The sequence below is a fragment of the Lutra lutra genome, chromosome 18 (assembly GCF_902655055.1).
Source record: "Lutra lutra chromosome 18, mLutLut1.2, whole genome shotgun sequence".
NCBI lineage: Eukaryota > Metazoa > Chordata > Mammalia > Carnivora > Mustelidae > Lutra > Lutra lutra.
In genome coordinates this window covers 36,643,478-36,667,663 of record NC_062295.1, presented here as the reverse complement: position 1 = coordinate 36,667,663, position 24,186 = coordinate 36,643,478, and the positions used below count along the sequence as shown (strand labels likewise).

At 51.3% G+C, this 24,186-nt stretch overlaps 1 protein-coding gene across 5 annotated transcripts in view; it reads right to left on the bottom strand.

Moving 5' to 3' along the window:
• Positions 1-328: 328 nt before the first annotated feature.
• MMD2 (monocyte to macrophage differentiation associated 2) overlaps positions 329-24,186 on the bottom strand; it is a 35,058-nt gene continuing 11,200 nt past the window's right edge. For 3 of the 5 annotated variants that reach the window (XM_047713397.1, XM_047713399.1, XM_047713401.1), the window contains exons 2-7: positions 13,100-13,181; positions 11,267-11,427; positions 9,333-9,407; positions 6,565-6,666; positions 5,777-5,846; positions 329-2,020 (exon numbers count right to left, since the gene is read on the bottom strand). In XM_047713397.1, the coding sequence (XP_047569353.1) occupies positions 1,817-2,020; positions 5,777-5,846; positions 6,565-6,666; positions 9,333-9,407; positions 11,267-11,427; positions 13,100-13,181 (694 nt within the window). In that variant the 3' untranslated portion in view covers positions 329-1,816. Of the gene's footprint in view, positions 2,021-5,776; positions 5,847-6,564; positions 6,667-9,332; positions 9,408-11,266; positions 11,428-13,099; positions 13,182-21,585; positions 21,841-22,986; positions 23,152-24,186 lie in introns of those variants that run through there. The other 2 variants (XM_047713400.1, XM_047713398.1) reach the window with 2 other exon arrangements.

The following is a 24,186-nucleotide window of genomic DNA, read 5'->3' as shown; positions in this document are numbered from 1 at the left end:
AGGGGAGGTGATGGGAAGTAGGTGGGAAGCCCTAAGTCAGAGGAAGGCCAGAAGTCCCTCGATACTGATGCCTGAGCAGGGCTTTGGAGGATGAGTAGGAATAAGATGGGTGGATGAGGGGGTGAACCAGCACCTCCAAAGGTGGGCATAAAGGGGCAGGCTGTCTTGGGGAAAATCTAAGATCAAGTAGCCAAAAGGAGGGGGCAGAAGGAGATGCAAGTGTCACAGAAGGAGCTCAGCTCTGGGGCCAATAAAGAAGTCCCAGGTCAGTGTCCCTGTTCCCCCATCACTGGCAAGCCCCTCTTTAGGGGGCCCTCCCCCACAAACTTCCTCTCCCCACCCCAACCTCCAACCCTGACCCCAACTGACGGTGGGCAGACTGGATGAAGGCAGCTTCTCAAAGCTGGGTGTGCAAGTGTAGACACACACACACACACACACACACACACACGGCAAGCGGACAAAGCTTACTGCCAGAGTCTGTCAGCTCAGAACCCGCCTGTCTGAGGAATGTGTCTGATGATTTCCTACTGGCTTCGGTACATGGGATTTCAGGAACCCTGAAATACTTTGGAATGTACTAGAACTAAGCACAAGGTGTCCTGTCTTGGAGGCTGAGGACTGTCTGCCTTGACAGATGCTTGATTCAGAGATTCCAAGGTTCCCATTCAGCTCAGGAGCTGGGCCTGGATCCCCTTCCCCAGTAAACGTCCAAGCATCAGCTACAGAGGGGCCAGCCCAGGCCCAGGGGGACGCTCTGAGGACAGGTCCCTGAAAGCCTTGTCATGGGGCCACTAGCGGCTTGAGAGGTAGGGGTATCCCAACGCTGGGGACGCTCTGCCCAAATCCCTATCGAACTAGCCAGGCCTTCCCTCCAGGGCTCATCGGAGGAGCTTCCAAGGGCTGCTGCTTGGCACCAAGCAAGAATCTGAATGCTGGCATCACGAGCCCTAAATCTGGAGCAGGTGAGCAAGACCCCCCGGAATGAATGGCTCCGATGCTTTCTCTGGATTTTTTTCAGCAGAAGAAACGGCCAAGTAACAGCTTCCTCATCCCCTACCACTCACTCCTCCTCTGTTCTGAGAGGCAGCTATGTGGAGCAGAAAGCCAGGGGCTGCTCGGGCTGTCTGCCTCGGTCTCCCTTCACTGCCCCCCAGACGGCCTGCCCCGGGAGCTCCCCCAGCAGGAGATAAGCAGGCTCTCCGACATGGTCTGGCCGTGCTCCCACGGCAGGGCACACTGGACAGGAGAGTCTAAGGGGTGCCATCGTGCGTGATGAGTCCATAGGTTCGTGGCCGCCCAGAGCCCCTCCCGGAGGAGAATCCTGATTCCGCACCGTGCTGCAGTTGATTGGTGATGTCTGCTACGGTCACGGATATTAACCATCCCTGATCTACAGGCTGGGTGACCTCTTCCCTGAACAGGGCACAATCCCCCAGCCAGGACTTTGGTTGCAGAGGAGGCCTTGGCCAGTGGGGTACAAACTACTCCACCGACTCCCACACGGGCCCAGGGTCCCCCAGTCTGCCAGGACAATGTCTGCTCCCTTTTCTGTGGATGTTAATGTTGGTTGAATTAGGAAACACTTGCCTAGAATAGAAACACGTTACAGGGTTAATGGCTTCTCTGCCAAAATGACTACATGCTTTCTTCCTCACCTGGGACCCGAAGGACATTCTGGCTGTTCCCAGGAGTAGCCTCCGACCCATCAAAACTCTGCCCGTGGACGTGCAGATGGGCCTGGGAGCCGTGCTCTGGACCAGAGTTCATAGAAACACTTCTCGCGATGCTCCGACCCTGTGCAGTCTGGGCCGCCTCATTTGGACACCTTGGCCTGCAGGGTGCTGGGCAGATAGAGGTACCTCCAGATGGCATAGTAGTGGGTACCAGCCCCGAAGGCCACAAAGAGATGCCAGATGGCGTGGGCAAAGGGGATCCTCCCGTCACTCTTGAAGAACACCATACCCAAGCAGTAGAAGACCCCTCCGGTCATCAGCTCCCAGATGCCCTCGGTGTTGGGCTGTCAGAAAGGACAAGGGTGGGGCACGGGTCAGAGAGGCAGCCATCAAGGCTGAGAGCCCCCTCCCGCCACTCTCCCACACCCCAAAACGGAAAGAGGTGTGGATGGCGAGCCAGCCCAGATGCCTGGGTAGGAAGTCTCAACACATGTTGTCTATCCTCTCCAACTTAATTCTCAGATGTTACCATTTCTATCAAAATCTCGAAGACTATTCCGAGTGCGCAGCAGCCAAGTTTTACGTATACTGTATCACAACTTTCTTAAAAGGAATACAGGTCCGGGATGAAGAATTATAAAGAAACCAAACAAAAAACATTAAGAAAAAAGGAGTCGTCCTTGCCGTCAGAGATGAGTGCTGTTAATACCCACATGAATGCTTCGTGGTTAAAGGGAATGGCAGAGACTGAGCGAGGAGAACCTGCCACACCACCGCCCCCCCCGCCCCCCCCCCCCCCCGTCTCCCCGGGGCCGCCCATACACCTGTTACAGGCTCCCACTGCTGACAGTATCCTTCTAGAAACACATGCTAGGCACTTCAGGTGGATGTAAGAAGCACAGGAACTGACTGTTCCAGACAAAGGGGTTCCTTCACCACCTCCTCCACGCTGCAACCCCACCTTGGGTCACTGCCCTTTGGGGGGACCCGTCCGCGTCTCACAGGGACAGCCCCCTCCAGCTTCTGAACAGCTCCACGGTATTTCAGCGCCTTTGCGGACACGGATGCCCTCGGTCCTCGAGAGAGTCATACTGGAGCACTAATGACCCAGGAGACCCAGCCCGTCCCCGCTCCTGCTCCCTCCACCAGCAAAGGAGGCAGGCAGGACCGCACGTGGCGGTCAAGGAGACGCGCCCACAGCACACACTAAGGGAGGAAAGTGGGTCGCAGAGAAGAGGAACAACGGAGTCAGGAGTCCATAAGTCTGCATGGCCATATCGATTTGCACATAAATAAATAAATGAAAAGGACACACAAACTGAACGGTGGTTGCAGCTGGGGCACCGTACTGGGGAGGAGGGGGACGGGGGCCTTGGTTCCTTCACACATTTTCAGACTTATTTTTTGCAGGGACTGTGTATTTAACTATACCCTGACTATATAGAAGTATATATATGTACTTAAACATATGTAATACATCGTTTGATGGATATTGCATAACTTAGTACTTATTTCATGCAATTTATAAAATTTATACATTTTTTTAAAGATTTTATTTATTTATTTGACAGAGAGAGATCACAAGTAGGCAGAGAGGCAGGCAGGGAGAGAGGGGGAAGCAGGCTCTCTGCTGAGCAGAGACCCCCGATGCGGGGTTCGATCCCAGGACCCTGAGATCATGACCTGAGCCAAAGGCAGTGGCTTAACCCACTGAGCCACCCAGGTGCCCCTAAAATTTATACATTTTTAAGTAAGTTTCAAAGAATTTTTTAAAAGTCTAAACTTTTAAAAAATATTTATCTAACATAAATTATATAATGTAATATTTAATATACTTCATAAAATTTTTTAAAGTTTTTTAAATTTAAATTGCTTTAAAATTTCAAGATATTACAATAGTTGGTTTAATATAATTCATAAGATTTTTAAAATAAATTTAAGTGAATTCTTTAAAATTTAAAGAAACTAAACATTTTTCATTTAAATGACAGCATACTTATTTATTTTTTAAATACTCTTCATAGATTTTTGAAACCTTTTTAAAAATACATTTAAATGTTTTACATTTTTTTTTGTTTAAAGATTTTTTATTTATTTATTTGACAGACAGGGATCACAAGTAGGCAGAGAGGCAGGCAGAGAGAGAGGGAGAAGCAGGCTCCCTGCTGAGCAGAGAGCCCGATGTGGGGCTCGATCCCAGGACCCTGAGATCATGACCTGAGCCGAAGGCAAAGGCTTTAACCCACTGAGCCACCCAGGCGCCCCTAAATGTTTTAAATTTTTTAAATGTTAAAAATATTGTAAAGATTTTTTTAAGATTTTATTTTTTAAAAGATTCTATTTTTTTTTTAAGATTTTATTTTATTTTTTTTTTTTTTAAGATTTTATTTATTTATTTGACAGAGAGAGATCACAAGTAGATGGAGAGGCAGGCAGAGAGAGAGAGGGAAGCAGGATCTCTGCTGAGCAGAGAACCCAATGCGGGACTCGATCCCAGGACCCTGAGATCATGACCTGAGCTGAAGGCAGCGGCTTAACCCACTGAGCCACCCAGGCTCCCTTTAAGATTTTATTTATTTATTTGACACAGACAGAGGGATCACAAGTAGGCAGAGAGGCAGGCAGAGGGAGAGAGGGGGGAAGCAAGCTCCCCGCTGAGCAGAGAGCCCGATGCAGGCTTTGATCCCAGGACACTGAGATTGTGACCTGAGCCAAAGGCAGAGGTTTAACCCACTGAGCCACCCAGGTGCCCTATAAATTTTTTAAAAATAAAAAAAAATTTTTTTAAATTTTAAAACTTTAGTATTTGTTTACTATAAATTATATAAAGTTTAACTTAAATAATCCTCAGAAAATTTTTTAATTTTTTAAAAAATAAATTTAAATATTTTTTAACTTTAAATTTTAAAAAATATTTAATATAGATACAATAATATAATATTTAATTTAATATTATACAGCCTAATAGATAAATATACATATTTAAATAAAAATGAACTTGGAGGGGAAAAGGCAGTCTGTGAGAATAAATAGGTATCATTGGGAAAATGCTGAGCAGACAAAATGACGGGGCCACAGATTAAAACATAATTAAGCTACATTAAGTAAAACAGTGGTATCAGGATAGAGACGGGCCCCTAGGGGAAACAGAACTGAAATATCGGAGGGAGACCCACATCTACATTTGAATTAAACGTGTGACCAAAGAAGCTCATGGAAATGACGGATAATTGACATCACTAGCTAGGGGCTCGGGGACGGATCACCGCGCCCAGGAGAAACCACAGTGGCAAGGTTAAACCACAAGAGAGACAGGAGAAGGCACAGGTAAATATTTACGTGAACTTGGAGAAAGAAGACCCTCCTAACCATACCGCTTAGGTTTGTAAAGCTATACAATGTTTAAAAACACAAAACCTCTGCTAAACTTGATGACGTATAATTTTACCACCTCCCAATAACCACTGTATAAGGTAATAAACTCGGGGAGGGTGCCAGGCTGGTGAGTTTACTGTGCCCACTTGACAGATGGGACAACTGAGGCTGGCAGAGGCAAGGTGGTCCACGTGTGGCCCACCCAGCTGCTTCTCTGCCTAGGTTCTGCCCCTCGTGGGTCCAGGCGGAGAGGCCCAAAGATTCTCGTCCCCACAGTCAGTGGTGATGGGGGCCAATCTCAGCTCAGCCACTCAGGGGTGGCCCCCGCGCGCGGGCCAGCCAAGCTGTCATGAACAGGACCTCATGTCCAGTTCATGGGACTTGGAACTTACTATGTTCCAGGCACCGTCCTATTCGCTGTCCGTGGGTCTTCCTATCGAATCCTTAAACACACAGGGAGCCTGACACAGGGATGGGGGCTGATGTGGGGGAACGGGGGCTGATGTGGGGAGGGTCGCCATGCTCCCTGGAGGTTAGGCAGGGTCAGCCCCTGCAAGGCCAGGGAGTCGAGCCCCCCAGGGCTAGCCTCTCTGCTCTACTGAGTACCACTTGAGGCCTCTGCTTGCCCAGGCACCAGAGGCGGGGCTCAGAAACGGCCATCCCCAGAGTTACTTGGGGTCCCTCCAGCCCGCTGGGAGACTCCTGGCCAGGTGGGTGGGACTCACCATTGAGAGGATGACCAGGGCGGGGAAGAAGCCCATGACGACGTAGCAGAGCAGCTCCACAAGCTTGTACCTGGCAGGAAGACAAGCCATCTGGGCCTCGGGACAGCCTCCCCAGGAGGAACGGCACACAGCTCCCCGTTCTGGGTAGGAGGGGACACCCCAACCAAAAGAGTGAGAAGAACGCCGCCCTCTGCCCAGCCCTCCCGGGCTCTGACTTCACCCCGTGACACGCGGCAGGTGCCGGCAGAGCTGGGTGGCCCTGGGCGGCTGTCCTTCCCTCTGGGACTTGGTCTCCATCAGTGGGAGGACAGGCCAGGATTGTCCCTGCTAAGTATAGCGCATGTGCGGGCCCCTGCCACAGTTCAGGCCAGGGGCTGTCATCACCATGGGATCCCAGGACCTCTTCCCCGCCAGGCCCAGGCAGCTGCCCTCCATCCGTCCGAGTGGCTGCACTGGCTGACAGATTTGCCCTCCCTGGAAATTCCAGAAGTCAGCTACTCCTTTTTGCTTCCATAGCTCTATTTCCTTCCTCATACGGCAGAATGGAGCCTCTCCCCTCATCTAACAACCCAGCTTAGGGAACACAGGTAACACGGAACCTACAAGGTCTTTTTCAAAACCTCTTCAGATCGACCCGACAGGCTGTGGCTCTGGTGGCCATCCCTGGGCCTGAACCCCAGGATGCCGGGCAGAGCTGTGCCCTCATGTTTTGGGGTCATCCTCTCCCCAAGGCCAGGGAGGAGGCCCAGCCCACCTGATCCCCTGCCCCATCCCCAGCCTTGGCTTACCGCTCGTGGAAGAAGAAGACATAGATGGTGCCCACTGAGGCCATGATCCAGACCAGCCAACGCATATGGGAGGCCCAGGGGCCCAGCTCCCGAAGGTTCAGCCTGAGAGAGAGCCAAGGGCACAGACTGAGGGGGGTTACCGGGGGCCCAGCCCCTCCTGGGAAGACAGATCCCAGAGCAGCCCTGGGCCCCATGGCTCTGCAAGTGGGATGTGGGCTCTCAGGGTGGAAAGACAGACAGAGAAACAGACAGAAACAATAAGCAATGATTAGAGGAAAAGGCTCTTCCTTCCTGATTCTCCCACCAGCTTCCGAGAGCAGGCTTCTCTCTGCGCTGCTGGGCTGAGGCCATTCCCCCTGGGGCAGGCACCTGCAGGGACCCTGCTCTCTCCAGCATTTGGCCACAGCAGCAGGCCACACCTACGCCCCCCCCCCCCCCGCCCCAGCAGCCTCTCTGTCACCCTGTGGGCAAAGGCCAGGCCCTTTCCGATGAGGGGGGATCTCTGCCCTGGATGGAGGCGGGCCTGGTCTTAGCCGTCCCTTGTATCTGTCACTACGGGCTTCTCTAGATTTTGTGTTTGACACTCATTAATCAATTCTCCCCTCCTCTAATCTTCTATGATGAATCCTTTATACCAAATGTGCTGCGTTCAAATCATTGTATGGTTTCTGTCCCCCAACGGCACCCTGCCAGATACACCACGCTGTGACACTGTCACAGCAGCTGGGAAACAGGAGACCAGTCCGTACTTAGGTGCAGACATCTCCCAGCGTGTCGCTAGGTGTGGTGGTGGGGAGCGAGGGGAGAGTAACAGGACTGCATTATTTACACATGTGAAGAGAGACGTGTAACTGTGTGGGACACCGATCAGAGCCCCTTGTCGGGTGGGGAGCGGGAGATCCTTCTAGAAAGGGACAGTTGATGATGGCAGTGGTTGGGGGGGAAAGGATCTTTTCACTTTTTTCTGGAGTGAATTTCTTCAATGAGAATGTCTTATATACAACCTCTGTCCACCCCCCGTGTCCCCCAAAAAGCAATCGGCTCCGAGTCCAATTGTTATTATGAAGAAGTTCATGTATAAGTGAAAAGCTTAAAGGTAAAATAAATAAATAAACTGACTCATTACTTGGAAGAACTATCAGTGAGGATCATTCTAACTGGCTTTCCAAACAGACACAAAACAGGCCAGTGGGAAGGAGAATCAGTATAAAATGGGATGGAGGGGACGGGTGGAGGAAGGGATGGGAGGACTGGCTGGGATGGGGTTGTGGGGAGCCTCGACGACACAGGTCAATGCTTACTAAAATATCACACTGAATCTCCACCAGACTTTAAAAGAAGAAAATTAACTCTCCCCCCCAAAAAAGTGTGCTGCATTTCAAACAAATATTTCTGCTCCCCCTCTCTCTGCTACCTCAGAGGCTCTCAAGAATCTTTAAGAATAGGGGCGCCTGGGCGTGCCTGGGTGGCTCAGTGGGTTAGGCCGCTGCCTTCGGCTCGGGTCATCTTCTCAGGGTCCTGGGATCGGGTCACACGTCAGGCTCTCGGCTCAGCAGGGAGCCTGCTTCCCTTTCCCTCTCTCTCTGCCTGCTTCTCTGCCTACTTGTGATCTCTGTGAAATGAATAAATAAAACCTTAAAAAAAAAAAAAAAGAATAGGGGCACCTGGGTGGCTCAGTGAGTTAAAGCCTCTGCCTTTGGCCCAGGTCATGGTCTCAGGGTCCTGGGATCAAGCCCCGCATCGGGCTCTCTGCTCAGCAGGGACCCTGCTTCCCCTTCTTTCTCTGCCTGCCCCTCTCTGCCTGCTTGTGATCTCCATCTGTCAAATAAGTAAATAAAATCTTTTAAAAAAAATCTTTAAGACTGTATTCAGGAATCTTACACATAAATCCAATCTACCAAAAACAAACATTAAAATATGGGGTTTCCTGACTAAGGCAAGGATGGGGGAACCCACGGTCACTCACACCCCCACCCCTCCATGGTCTTCTGGGGACCTAGAGGGCTCTGCAGAAAACGGCGTGAAAACCAGAGCCATTCAAAGAAAAATACCCACCAAATGATTCTACACCGCCTTGCCCCATGTCCCATTTTCCCATGCACCCAGCCCGGAAACTGGTCACCAAGCCCCTTTGTCTGTCTACCTCCTCCCACACAACCAATCAACCCGCTCGGCCACATGAAACTGTTTCTGGAGGTCAGAAAAGGCCGCCTCTTAGCAACGTCATAGGATTCGAGCCAACACATCCACGCACGGGTACTAAGGAGACTGACTGTGGCAAGGTCTCTCCTACCCAAGGGACGGAGCTCCCCAATGCCAGAAACATCTATAAGCAGGGGACAGCCAGGAAATGTTATGCTGTTGTAGAAAAACAAAACAAAAGACAGGGGCATTCTTCAATGTACTAATTACAGAGAGTCGCCCCCGGGGAAAATCACCGAGAGAGCAAAAGCAAATCACAGTTTGTATAGTGCCCCTCCTTTTGCATTAGAAGCCGGAGGAAAAGTATGAACGCAGATGCATTTACAGTATTATGGGCACACACCTGGGGCTCTCTTTGCACAAAATAACTCTGGAAAGAGACCCAGGAAACTGGTCGTAAGTAGTTGCTTCCAGAAGGAGAACGGGCAGAGGGCGTCGTTTTACCGACACGCTTTTGTGCGGGAGTCAACAGATGACCCAGCCAAAGAGAAGACATTCAGAGAGAGGAAGCCAGGCTAGGCCCCCCACTGCCTCACCCCTGCCCGGGAGGATACAGAGATACTCACCAGGGTGCGTAGGACGCCGCGATGAAGAAGTAGATGACCATGCGGTCGAACATGTGCAGGCAATGCTCCACCATCCTGGGGCAGAGAAGGGGTAGGGAACAGGGTTAAGGCCCCAGAGCCACACCCTGGGACAAACGTGCCTCCTTGCCTGCAGGTGCAGAGGGGACTGGGTTGGGGGCTTGGGTGCCAGCATTCTGGTTCAGGTCCAGGTCGGGAACCAGAAGACCAAAGTTCTAATCCCAACCTCACCACTTACGGACTATGACCTTGAACCAGCTCTCTGATCTGTGGGGTGGGGAGGACACCAGCAGCCCATCACAGGGCGGCCATGCGGGTTAAGCACGTTGGTACTTAGCATAGCACCATGCGTATCAGGATGTGCTCAATAAACGTTCACCGTTTTTGTCGTGACCTCACGTTGAGTAGCCAACGGTAGCCGTCAAAAGTGTTCGCCCAGTGTGGTGGCCAACCTCCAAAATGGTGCCCAAAGAGCCCCACTTGCTGGTATCCACACCCATGCGTGGCCCCCTCCCACGATGAATAAGGCAAACACATGTAACCAACAGAGGGCTGAAGAAATATGGTGATTTCTGAGGCTTGATCATAGACGCTCTAAGGTTTCCCGTTATTTAAAACCCCTGTGACTGGGGCGCCTGGGTGGCTCAGTCAGTTGAGTTGTCTGCCTTCGGCTCAGGTCATGATTTCAGGGTCCTGGGATCGAGCCCCACATCGGGCTCCCTGCCCAGCGGGGAGCCTGCTTCTCCCTCTCTCTCTGCCCCTCCCCCTGGCTTGTGCTCTCTCGCTCTTACTCACCCAGTAAATAAATAAATAAAATCTTTAAAAATAAATAAAACCTCTGTGACGGAGGGGTAACGTATTACAGAGCCACAGATAACTACTATAAACTGATTCTGCCCAGAAAACTGCAGCCCTCGGTGTAACAGACCGGGGATCCTGCGTGTGGTTTCATCGCGTGTCCTCCTAGAACTGAAAGTGACAATAGCAGCTAGCGTGATGCGTGCAGCGTGGGCCATAAGCACATCACTGGGAGTGACAGCCGGAAGTCTAGGAACACGGGGGCCACCAGAAGGTGGAAGAGGCGGGATTTTCCCGTAGAGACTTTAGAGGGCGCATGGTCCCACCAAAGCCTGGATCTCGGCCTTCTGGCCTCCTAAACTACAAGAGAATGAATTCTGTTGTTTCCAGCGGCCCCATCCATGGTCTTTTGTTCCAGCAGCCACAAGAAACTCATACAGTGGGGCAGGACCGAGACCCACAGAGAAGGCAAGAACAGGAAACAGGAATGGGGGCTAGAGCGGAGTCACGGGGCTCCTGGGGAGGAGGGGGCCGCTGAAGCTGGAGATGAGCGGTCACTGCAAAAAAAGGGACAGAGCTTCCATTCAGGAAGAGGAAGAAAGTTCTGGAGTTGGGTGGTGGTGTTGGCGCCACAGTGTGACTGTGTTTAAAGCCCCTGAATTGGACACTTCAGACTGGCGAAGAGAGTCCATTTATGTTATGGGTATTTGCCCCAGTGTTTTTAAAAATGGAAAGCAAAGCAAAAATGTAAAAATCTGAGACAATGCCTAGACCGCAGAATTATTGAAAAGATTACGGGTGATGTCTGTATGCGAGGCCTGGACCCAGGGCGGTGGCGGGGGCGGGGGTACCCAGAAGGGGTAGGTCATTCTGACGGTTCTGACAGTTAGGAGGGTCCCTTGTAACAATACTGGGAGTTGGGGGCTTGCTCTCCGGGCCTCTTGGGGGTGAGCAAACGAGGTCTGCCCAGCTGGGACCCAATCCGGGGTGGCCAGCCGAGGCAAAGACAACATGACAGTCACCGCCCCAGACCCCTCTGGGTTCAGCTAGACATGCCCCCCCACCCACCCTGGTCACCTGCCCGGCCCACGTCCCTCCCGTGGACTAGACAGAGGCACCTGAGATGGCTCTTCTTCCAGGAGATGGTGTGGAACACGGTGGACACCACGAAAAGCCCACAGAGGCCGAGCCCGTAGACCCAGGCAGAGATGGTCTCCCAGTCGTCGTCGGACAGGAAGTAGAGGTTGGAGCTGCCGAGGATGCTGGGAATGATCCAGAGCTGAAAGCAGAGAGAGGACGGGTGCTGCAGGGCCAGGCTTGGACATGGGGAGCAGGGAGGTACGCAGTCCCTGAGCTTCCCCAAGCACCTGCCTACCCTCTCCTCCAGACTCCCACCATCCAACAGAACCTCCGTCCCTGGTGGGAAGGTCCCAGACCAACACCATCCAGCGTGGGATCCACTGGGCCCCTGACCGCCAAGCACCTGAGTCGTGACTTGCCAATAACGTGAAGTTTTTTATTTTATTTCATTTTCATTGATTTTAGTCTCAATTTCAGCCACGCCATGGAGCCCGTGGCTACCATATTGGGCAGCACAGCTCTAGAGAAGGTCGTGGAAAACACGAAGGCTCCCCGCCTCAAGGAGCATCACAGGTCATCAACCTTGCGGTCCCTGGGCACGCCACGCCACCCCACACCTGTGTGGTTGCCCATGTAGTTAGCACCTTCTGGAGAAAATAGCCCTCCCCACCAGGCCCACCTGGAGAACCCTTCTCTCTTCACACCTTGGTTAACCCATCATTTCCCTGGAGAAGTCTAGAACTCTCCAAAGCACTTTCAGGGACCACCCCCCCCCGAAAGTGTGCCCAGTTCTGCCTGTCAGGAGCACCTTTTCAGGAGAAACGGTCTATGGCAGCCCCAGCCAACAGAACTGTAACGTGAGTCGCCCAGGTCATCTTGGATGTTCTGGGACCCATGTTTTTGTTTGTTTGTTTGTTTGTTTGTTTGTTTTAATTATAGTTTTTTTTTTAAGATTTTATTTTATTTATTGGACAGACAGAGATCACAAGTAGACAGAGAGGCAGGCAGAGAGAGAGGAAGGGAAGCAGGCTCCCTGCTTCACAGAGAGCCCGATGTGGGGCTCGATCCCAGGACCCTGGGATCATGACCTGAGCCGAAAGCAGAGGCTTTAATCCGCTGAGCCACCCAGGCGCCCCTGGGACCCATGTTTTTAAAGAGAGAAACAAACAGGTGAAATGAACGTGAATACTATATTGTGTTCAGCCCAGTATATCCAAAATACTGTGTACTATACACAAACATATTAAGGAGATATTTTACATCCTGTTTTCCCTGCCATGTCTTCCCAAGTGGGCATGGAGGTCACGCTCCCAGCACACCTCCAAGGGACGAGCTGCATTTCAAGGACACGATAGCCACTCCGGGCCAGCAGCTACCAAACCGGACAACGTGGGTCTAGAGTTTTCATTATTTCCAAAGGGGTCCACTGCCCAGAGAAGGATTTCTTAGACAAGACAAGTACTCCAGGCAGAGGGAACGGCATATGCCAAGGCCTGGAAGTGTATCTTCTACCCAGGAAACAGCACCTTCAGACGCTGGAACCTGGGAGAAGGGTGTGGCAGGGGGGAAGCCGGCCAACTTAGGAGCTAACACTTGCTGCAAGCTTCCTACAGGGTCCAGATGCTGTGCAGGAACCAGGGAGCCGGGAAGGTTCACAGAGCAAAAGAGAGGCACGCTCAGTACCACAGTCCAATGTACCCAAATGGCCTTCCCTCCAGATCCCACTCACTCTTCCAAGGGCCACAGAGGACTTGCCATCAGTTGGGACGTTGCTGCGGAAGAGATGTTGACTCTCTCCAAGGGTGAAGAGCCTGCTCCCCTCCCACCTGAAAGTGTCCCCCGCTCTCAGCACCCCCCAAAAGCCGACTCACAGCGTGGGTGGCACAGTTGGCCGCATGCTCGTACTCGGTGGGCTGGTACCTCTTGTGGGCGGGGACTCGGTGGTTCATGAACCTGGAAAGAGAGGCAGCATTCCCAGAAGCTGGGCCAGGAAGCCGGGAACAGCTGTGGTCCCAGGATTCCCAGGAGACCTGAAGTTGGGGTCCCTCCTGGTGGGAAAAGAGGATCCCTCCTCCTCCCCATTCCCCTCCTCTCTTCCTCCTCCCCCTTCTCCTCCCATCCCCCTCCTCCGGAGCCCCCCTCCCATCTTCTCCCCACCTCCCTCTCCTCCCTCTTTCTATTACACTTTTTTTGAACTGGCCAGTATTTAGTGCCTGATCCCCAATGTGGTATTCGCTACACAACTTTGCTAAATACAAAATTCTCTTCACTTCCTGTTTCTCCTTTCCCTCCGTCTCACTGACATAGAGCAGGGCTCCCTATGGGTACAGCCTGGCCAGGTCTCACTTGTGTCCCCACACGCATAACCACCACAAAAGAGGAGCTGGAGCTCATGGCCCGCCCCCACCCCCAAGAAAGGGCCCTTAAGGCCCCTCCCAGGGACTCTTCCCTCAAGGGAAACCACTCGTGACACTGTCATCATTGATTAGTTTGGCCCGTTCTTGAACTTCCCATCAATGGGATCACACAGCACAAATCCTTCTTTGTCTGGCTTCTTGGGTTCCACGTGATTTTGGCGAGATTCATTCATATTGTTGGACGCAGAGATCAGCTGTTTTCATCGCCATAGAGAATTCCAGACACTATTTATGTTATCTGCTCTCCCGGAGGTGGACGGTCCGATCTGGGGCCACCACGGAGAACCCCGTCCGCAAGCATCTGCACACACTTCTTTCATGACCATTGCACTCATTGCTGCCGGACGTAGGTCCACAGTGGAACCGCCAGGAGGCTTTATCTGGAGCAGTAGGCATTCCTGGGGCCCCCTCCAGTCTCTCCTTTGACCACACTGGAGCTCGGAGGGAGACACCACCCCACCCATTTTGCGGAGGGGAGGCTAGAGTGCAGAGTGTAGGAATTTAGTGCTGGGTCAGGCTGGCGTGACTCTGTGCGTGGTTGGGGGTGGTGCAAGTCAGGCTGGGAAGGTCGCCCGGCAGGGTGGGGAAGGGGTGTCAGAGAGCTGGGGGGTGAGGTCTGCAAGCACCTGGTTCCCTCCCTGGACCACACAGGCTCAGGATCAGGGAAACGGGCCGTTCACCTGTTCCCCTTGGACTCTGCTGACCGTCACCCCCGCAATGGAGTTAAATTCCACTGCGACATCAAATACTTCCCCCCAGGATCCCACTAATTACTCTGAAGACCCACAGACATAAGGGACGGACATGTGGCTCAGAACACAGGGCTCAGCGCGGTAGAGTTCACAGAGCATTTACGGAGCACCTTCTTTCCGCTGAGTGCCTGCCCGATGCAGGTCTCCGAGCATATCCTGAGCTTTTGGGTGCTGGCACCACATCATGACAGATCGCAGAGCATTTATGGAGCACCTTCTGTGTGTTGGATCTGTGCCAATGAAGTTCACAACGCATTTATGGAGCACCTCCTGTATGCCGTATCCGTGTTAAACATACTTCACTGAGGATTTGTCAATAACTCTACACCGGATCAGTGCCACACAGTTCATAGAGCATTTGTCAAGCACCTTCTGTATGCTGGTTTTACACTGAAATCTAGGGACAGTGGGTTGGGGTGACCCGGCCTTGCTCTCAAGAAGCTCACAATCCAGAAGGCACCAGATCCAAGCAGAAATCCCAATACCGTGTGATTCGTGCTCCCCATCCTTTCAGGAAATGCTCGGGAGCTCCTACTACATGCTGGCTGGAGTTGAGAGGGACACGGCAGAGTGTGAAGGCCTCCAAGAGGGCACAGGCTCCCCAAGGCACAGGCACACCCGCACAGTACCCAGCTCCACAGCGGACACTGGCCGACAGATATCGAAGGATAAGTGAGTTTACCAGACAAAAAGACAGGTAGGAGAAGGAAGGGTGCTGGCCCACGGAGAAGTAGACAGGAGTGTGCAGAGCAGGGTGGCAAGCAGCCCAGTGTGTATGGGGCAGTGTTACGGGCTGAATGGTGTCTTCCCAAAATTCCTATGTGGGTGGAGGTCCTAAACCCCAAGGACCTCAGAAAGTGACCTCATCTGGAAACACAGCTGGTGCAGGTGTCCTCAGTTAAGGTCTCACCGGAGGAGGGTGAGCCCCCAGTCTGCTATGACTAGGGTGTTTATGGGGAAAGAACCACAGAGCTGAAGCCCACGAGACAATGGAGACACTGATCACAGTGATGTGACCACAGAGGGGTGCTGAAACCGCCAGAGGCTGGGAGACCGGCACAGAAGCCTCTCCTTCAGGGTCTCGGGAAGGAGTCAGTCCGGTCGACACCTTGGTGTTGCACTTCCGGCCTCCGGAGCTGGGAGACCAAATTTGTGTTCAGTCACCAAGTGTATGGCCATTTGTACTATAGCCCTAGAGACACTAACACAGGTAGGCGCAGTGTTCATTTTGATAGATCCCACCCAAAAGCCCCCAAGAGGGCTGTGCCAATGAGGCGAGGGTGGGCAGAGGCCAACTGTGCAGGGACACGGCCGACGTCTTTCTGCAAGGTGGGAAACCGAGTCTGGGGCTGAGGGAGCACTTGTCCACCTGCCACCAGGCACGGCACGGCCACTCTCTCCTCTGCTCCCTTAACAAACACCAGTAAGCTACCCACGGTGCCAGCCACACGGGTTCAAGGGAGACATCGCGTTGCCGTGGCGACCCACGATGGGTAGCTCTTTATTTGTTTCTGGGTTCCACAAAACCCTCCTTGTCTCTGCCCCGTGCTCCAGCCACTGAACAGGAGAAAGGCGGGCAGAGAAAAAGGCTGGGAGACAAGGGCCCAGGGCCCCAGGGCAAATGCCCAAGAAAGAGAGTTCCCACAACCCTCCAGAACCAAGAACTTTTTCTTTACCTCCTTGTGGCCTACTTTCTTCCTTCAGAGCCTCTAGGCAGACCTTTCTTAAGAAAACAATGAATTGTTTTATTTAGGTTGTCACTTTTCCTTTGCATTTACATACAGTATAATTTCTTGCCCTTTTTTGCTACCCAGTTTTATGAGCTCAGGCAAATGGAGACTGACGTCACCACCACCACAATCAAGATTAATAAGAGATCCTTCATCCTCCCCAAACACCCACACACACAGGGTCCCCGATTACCCCACCCCAAGCGCAGAACCACCACCCTGTTCTCTGCCCCTATAGCTTTGTCTTTCCCTATGTAAATGCCATCGCAGGGTTGGCCTGCCGCGGTTTTGTTTTTGGGTTTTTTTTTTTAATGTCTAAAAAGAATTTATTTTATAAAGTCAAAGTGCTTTCAGGTGGGAAGAAATGGCTCTGAATGCCAAGCAGGGATTTACTTAGTTCTATTTAAAATACATCTAAGGGGGCACCTGGGTGGCTCAGTCAGTTAAGCATCTGCCTTCGGTTAGGTCATGATCTGGGGGTCCTGGGGTGGAGCCCTGCATCGGGCTCCCTGCTCAGCAGGAAACCTGCTTCTCCCTCTCCAGTTCCACTCTGCTTGTGTTCCCTCTCTTGCTGCCTCTCTCTGTCAAATGAATAAATAAAATCTTTTAAAAAAATAAAATAAAATGCATCTAAGATAAACTTGTTTTATACAAGGAGAAAATGGGCCTTCCTAAATCACACATTACTGTTCTTGGCGATTATTCTCAGCCATTTCATCCTCTCTCTCTCTTTTTTTTTTTCCTGCATAGCCTTTTGAGTTTGGCTTTTTTCACTGGGCATCATGAATGTGAGGTCCACCCGTGTTGTCACTGTGTTCTGATGGCTCCTTCCTTTTTACTGCTGAGCCCTATTCTGTTGTCTGGATGTACAATATATTGTTTATCCATTTCCCAGTAGAGAGATAAGGGACTCATTTTTAACAGATGAAGCATATAGATAAAATTTAGAATGTTCTAGAACAGAGATGACAGGAAAGGAGCAGCCTTCCAGATTTTGGGAAGTTCCTCTCCAAAGAGTTGATATTTCCAGGAGGCTGTTACTAGTTAAACTAAAGGAGGGAAGTGGGCCTTTCTGCCTCCTGTCTGAAGAACAGAATCACCATTCTGTGGCCAACCCTCCTGCTTAGATAACCACAGGGCCATGGCATTTGTGAGGGAAGAGGAGGGCAACTCCATATGGAGAGCTCCCCATACAGAGTCAGGATCCAGAGTCCACGCCAGCAGGGAGGCAAGGACAGAGGCTGAATTCCATTCTGAACAGATGAAGTCAGAGCTTTGGAGCTGGGCATAGCTGCATGGAAAATCTCTGCAGAGTTACTTAGGTGCTGGGAGACCTGGGGGAAATTACTTCCCTTCTCTGGACTGCAGCTTCCTTATATATAAAAAGAGACACTGCTACCAACCCTACAGGTACCATGAGGTGATATGGCTCAAAAGTGGGGCACCTGGATGGTTCAGTCGGTTAAGCAACTGACTCTTGATTTTGGCTCAGGTCATGATCTCATGGGTCATGGAATTGAGCCCAATGGCAGGCTTTGAGCTCAGTGGGGAGTCTGCTTCTCCCTCTCCCTCTACCCCTCCCCCTGTTCATGTTCTCTCTCTCTCTAAAATAACTAAGTCTTCTTAAAAAAATGGCTCAAGAGGCCACAAGAATAGACATACTTTTCACCTCTTCCTGGGGAGCCCAAAGAGCCCAGGCACCATTTTTCTTACTGATGGTTGACCCATCCATGTACCTCCCATTAAAGGCCACCAATCCTGGCAAAGTAGATATTATTATCCCAATTTGAAGGTGAGGCCATACAAGGTTAGGCCAGTGGTTCTCAACCTCGGCTGTACAAGGACGGGTAGGTCAAAAAAACCGTGATCCATCCATATGATAGGATAGTACTCAGTGGTAAAAGGGAAGGACATTCTGATATCTGCTACACATACAAACCTCAAGCATGGGATGCTGTCCTATGAGTGGAAGAAGCCAAACATAAAAGGTCTCATATTATATGGTTCTATTTATATGAAATATCCAGAATAGGCCAATCAGTAATGACAGAGAGATTAGTGGTTGCCCCAGGCTGGAAGGAGCAACCACTTAATGGGTACAGGGTCTCCTTTTAGGGGGATTTGCTATTCACTTTAAAATGGCAAATTTGGGGGGCACATGGGTGGCTCAATCAGTTAGGCATCTGATTCCTGATCTCAGCTCAGATCCTGATCTCGGGGTTGTGAGTTCAAATCTTGTGTTGGGTTCTACACTGGGCGTGCAGCCCATTTTAAAATGAAATAAAATGGGAAATTTCATATGTCAATTTCACCTTAGTTTTTTTTAATGCTAAGAAAAAAAAATCACCTAGGAAGCTTTTAAACATGCCAATGCCCCCAGCTACATCCCAGATCAAATAATCTGGAATCTCTAGAACTCCACGGTTGGGACCCAGGCATTGGTATTAAAGCTGGGACATCAATGGGCCGCTGAGACAGAGAAGCACTGAGTAAGGTACATGAAAAGCCCAAGCTGGACAAATCCCAGTAAAGGAGTTAACCTGAATGTCTAAGTAGATCAGTGGTAAAGGCATCCAAAGATTCCTGGGAAAAACAGAGGAGAGGTGGATGGTATTGGGGTTTCTGGTCACAGAGGACTTTGGCTGCTCCTTATTTCTTTGAACTTGTAGGACTGGGTGGGAGATCAAAGGAGATTTTCCATTGCCCTATACTGTTTGAATTTTTATGGGATTATATTGAAGGTCTTTGTGTGTAACTAGAAGTCAGTTTTTTTAACTGTGTAATGACATAGGAAATGTTTGCCATATATCTATCATCAGGTGGGAAAGTGACTATATAACTTATTATGATTATAATAAGGTCAAAATATGTATACAGATGGAATAAGTCCCGTTAATACACAAAAATGAAATACATATTTGTGGTGAGGCCATGGGATTCACTCTTGATGGCATTTTTCTTCTTAAGAATTCATTTAAGGGGGGCATCTGGGTGGCTCAGTGGGTTAAAGCCTCTGCCATCAGTTCAGGTCATGATTCCAGAGTCCTGGGATTGAGCCCCGCATCAGGCTCTCTGCTCAGTGGGAGCCTGCTTCCCCCTCTCTCTCTGCCTGTCTCTCTGCCTACTTGTGATCTCTGTCTGTCAAATAAATAGAAAAAAACCTTTAAAAAAAAAAAGAATTCATTTAAGGGTTTGGAGGGAAGAATGCCTATCAGATTACAGTGTTGTATCATGGGCTGGGAGAGATAATGGTTATGGGGGAGAATGCCCTTCCTTAGGAGACACATGTTGATGTGTTGGAGGATAAGTGTCCAGATGCCTGGAATTTATCCTCGAAAGGTTCAGAGAGAAGAGGAAGTGATAAAGCCAACATTGCAAAAGGTTAATATCCAGTGACTCTAAGTGAATGGCGTTCATGAACTTTTCTTGCAACTTTTTGATACACATTCGAAATCTTTCCGAATCAAAAGTTGGGGAAACTTCTCTTAGGGTCACTATGCCAATGCTTTTATGATGTAAAGATTGCAACAACAGAAGACCAGTCCTCTGCTGGGAGGTGATGTCACAGACACGATGGGATGGTCACACAGAAGACAGCAGTGGGAACTTCTGGAGCCCAAAGGGCAGCAGGAAAGGAGTGGGAAGGTGGAGGAGTGCTCAGAGGCTGGAGGTGGGGGTGCCCACCAGGCTGGAGTGGGAGCTGGGCCTGTGGCAGGGGTCAGGAGACAATCCCAGTCCCCGGATCCCAGCGTTCCAGCATCTCTATGCTCCAGAACCATTCCTGACTCATTCCCCAGGAAACGGACCCTGCGCTCAGTGCACAGCTGCCCAGAATAAAGGAAGTCCTGAAGGACAACATCTGGAGTTAGGCTGTCTACCCATGTCCCCCTACTCTTGTAGGGCTGACAGAGCTTTCTCAGCGGCTGCAAAATGTTGCCTTATCCCCATAACTCCCTAAAGACATTATCGATGCACCTCGGTATTACAGATCTCAAATGTGAACATTTTTAACTGATCATGAAAAGGAGAAGATAATGTGACTTTATTAAATGTTTCCATTGGCTCTCCCACTGTCCACAAGACAACAACCATACTTCCCAATACATTTCCAGTTACCAACTTCGGAACTAGCTGGATGGGAAGGTGGGTAAGTAGACTGGAGAGAGAGGCAAGCGGCTTGATAGGCAAGTAACTAGATAAGTAGATATTTGTCTGGAAGGTTGGGTGGATGGATCCACAAATGGGAAGATGGGGAATGAATGGTAGATGGATGGATGGATGGATGGATGGGGGATGGATGGATGGATGGATTAATGGGGAGATTGGAGGATGGATGGATGAATGGAAGGGGAATGGGTGGGGGTAAATGGAGGGATGGATGGGGAATGGATGGGTGGGGGATGGACAGATGGTGAGGGGATGGATGGGTAGATGGATGGAGGGGTGGGTGAGTATGTGAGTAGGAGAGATAGGCACATAGCTTGGTAGAAAAATAAGTGTATAGGTAGACGCAAAGTTGTCTGATGGGACGGAAGGATGGATGGCAGAAAATCTGTTTTCCAAGATGAACACCAAATCACTTTCAAGTGTTTCTTCAAGTAAATTATGCTTAGCTGAGGCTCAGTGTCCTGCCTAATATAACACTGGAGTCCCAGGAGGTGCCTGTCCCAGTCCTGTATTAAAATGGCAAGCGCTTTCCCTGCCCTCCTCCTGCCTGAGCCTGCAGCAAAGTGAGCAGGTCCGAGATTCTGACTGCCCTCTTATACAAGGATTCAGAGACGTTGAACTACAGGCTAGGAAGTAGTGCCTCTGAGATGTGAGCCCAGACCTTCAGACTGCTGTTTTATTCTTTGCACTGCACTCATCCCCTTTCAGCCCTGTCTGTGATTCTGCCATCAGTCTTTTACACGATAGTATAACATATCTGGGCATCCTCTCCAGGATGGAGAATCTGGAGGCAAAGAATGGAAGGGACAGAGCCCTCTCCCAGCTCCTAAAATCACTGCCTCATTGGCCAGTGGTCAGAGCAACCCTGGCCACAAGTGGCCCATGATCCCCAGTCCCCCCCAAGCCCCAGCTTTGTCAGTCCCTCCCATCTTAGAAAGTCTAACACCAAGACTCAAAGATCTCATGCACCCGTGCAAAACCCTGGTCAACCCAGAGCACAACAAGAACAAAAAGAGCCTGTGTCCCAGGGGGACCTGCTTCTTTTGTTTCCTATCCCTGCCTTTGACCCCACAATTTTCCCCACCCCAAGAAAGCTCTCCCCATGGCCCATAGTCATCATGTTTCTGGGCCTCCCACATATCTTTTCTTCTGCCTAAAAATCCCTTCCCCACTTCTCTAGCTGGAGAACTCCTATTCAGCCTTCAAAGCCCAGGTCCAGAGGCCCCTCTGAAAAGCTTTTTTTGATCCTTACACCCCCATCTGGACTGGAGAGTAAACAGCTTTCTCTCACCTGTAGGTCTCTGCACAAGCCGTTGCTGTCATGGACCCCTTCTTTCTCTTCCTGGGGCATTCCTAGGCAGAGAGAGTAGCTCCTTCCTTTGGACTCCCACAATTGCCCTTGCAACGCTTATCATAGCACCTGCGACATGGCCGTGGGTGCTTCAGGGTCGGTCTTGGCCCCCAAACTGCAAACAACAAGGGCCTGTCCCCGACTCACCTTCATCTTCCTGGTACCAGGGCACAGCCAGGCATGCAACAGGTAATGCCCATGTCAACTACCTGAATCGCCCATCATCTCAGTCAGTGTTTATGAAGTCATTACGACTTGAGAGATAACAAGTTAAGAAAAGTCCCGGCTTTTAAAATCTTCCAAAAATTTTGGAGCAGACAGACTTCTGAGACATCTGGGTCAATCCAGCCAGGATGAGGTTTGTTCAAGGTCATGCAACCTAAGAGACAGGCCCAGGAGCTGAACGGGAAAAGCAGAAGATGTGATGGGGAATCCTAGGGGAGAGACCTCGGGGAGAAGGGTGGGAAACACTACTTTTTTCCCTTATATTTCTGCATTGCTTCACCAGCTCCAGTGTCCATCTACTACGTCAGTAATTTTAAAAAATCTCATCAAAAAAAACATCTTAAACATGGAAGTCCGTATTTGAAATCCGTATTTGAGAGCAGGCGTTCTCAAAACGGCCGCATCAGAGTTAGGGGACAGAAGGGGCTGGTCGCAAGGAGAATGCTGGAAACTACCCAAAATGCTCATCCAGGGCAGGAGAGACAGAAACTGAGGGAGGCACACCACGGAACGGCAGACTGGGTGGACAGGCCAGCAGCTACACAGGGAACCCGGCGCACATCTCAGACTTGGCGCTGGACCACGGTACCGCTCTTCGGTTCTATTTCTAGAAACTTCAAGAATCAGCAACAGGAGGCTTTGATGATAAAAACCTGGACAATGGGTACCCTCGGGAATGGGGGACAGCGACTGGAGCGCGCCTAAGAGGGGGGGTGTCTGGCAACTGGCACTGTTTGACACCTTGATCTAGGTGCTGATTCCCCAGCGGGTCTGGGGTTCGAGCTAGAAGCCAAAGGCAGGCTCTCCTGTATGTTATCATCCCGCAGAAGCCCACAGAGCAGCCCCACGCTCCTGAGGGCTAGGTCTGGGTGGGGTCTGAAAAGGGAAGCTTTTTGGGGTGCCTGGCTGGCTCAGTGAGTGAAGCGTGTAATGCCTAATCTCAGGGTTGTGGGTTCAAGCCCTACACTAGGTGTAGAGATTACTTAAAAATAAAATCTTTTTACAAAGAGGGGTGGGGGATTGCTTTCTAAAACATTTCTGCCCCAGACAGGGCCGAAGGTGGCTGACCTGCCGGGTCCCCACCGCCTGGACCCCCAGCACATCCCAGCTGCTCACCTCCCCTCTTGTCAGGCCCAGCCTCAGAGCTGCTGCAGTTTCTCCTTCTCCTCCCAGCCCGGGCCCATGGCTGTAGCCCCCAGAGAGAAGCAGCCCTCCTCTCCCAGGAAAACTAGAGCGGCCGGCCCTTCCGGACGGGGCCGTGCCTGGCAGTGGGCAGCCCTGGGATCCCAGGACAGAGGACTAAAGAGATGCGTCCAGGCTTCCACACAAAGGGGGGTCTGTCTGTCTGTCCCACAGAGGCCAGGGCAGCCCAGGGCCAAGCTGGCCCTGGGCTCTGAGAGCCTCCCCTTCTCCAGCTTGGCCCCAGGATACTTCTTTGTGTCCATTCATGAATGCAGTCCCCTCCTGGGTGCAGACAGCATCTTGGCTCAGGCTTTGGGAGAGAGTTTTTGGACCGGTGCCTCCCCACAGTGGTCTCAAGATCAAAATCCCCGGGGAGAGCGAGTGGGAACAGGAAGGGGAAACTGAGGAAGGGGTGGGAAGGGGACTGGGGAACTCTGTCACGGTCTGTAGGAGGGAACACAGGCTTTGGGGCATTCCACGTGGACAGCGCCTGGAGGTGTATACCTGGTAGGCCTGGCCGGACAGACCTGGACAGACCCCAGCCCCAGCCCCGTACCCTCCCTGTGGCTCCTTAGGGAACATCCTCCCCTCTGGGATAATGAGAATCCCCATCCCTGAAGCAGGGACCACCCCTGTCCCCTGCCTCACTGAAGTTGCTGGAAGACAGCAAGTGAGAGACCTTTTGAACCAGAAATCCTAGGTTGGCCAGGCGGGGGGCTTCCACAGTCCTTGCAACAAGAGGCAGAGGCAAGCCCACCCCCGACCCACCCAAGTGTCCAGTGGTTTACTGCCTGTGGTACTCGGCCTCTGCCAGGGACACAATGAGCCAAGGAGAGTGCCAGGCCTCTGTGCCCAGTGGGGAGCATCCAATGCATGCACCACACGGTCTCCCAACAGAACCAGCTCGCTTCTTAACAAACCCCTCAGCGGTTGCGTGCCCTTCCCTGGGCTCATTCCCCACTCTCTTGATGTGCCTTGGGGTCGCCTCTCACACTCACTGCTTGCCTTTGAGTCCTTGACTTGGGGTCTGCTGCTGGGGAGACCCAAACTAAGGCAGCTTCTCTGTGACTAAGAGTCGGCCTCTCAGGACACCAGCCACAAGACCCCTGGGCAAGCAAGCACCATCACTTCTCG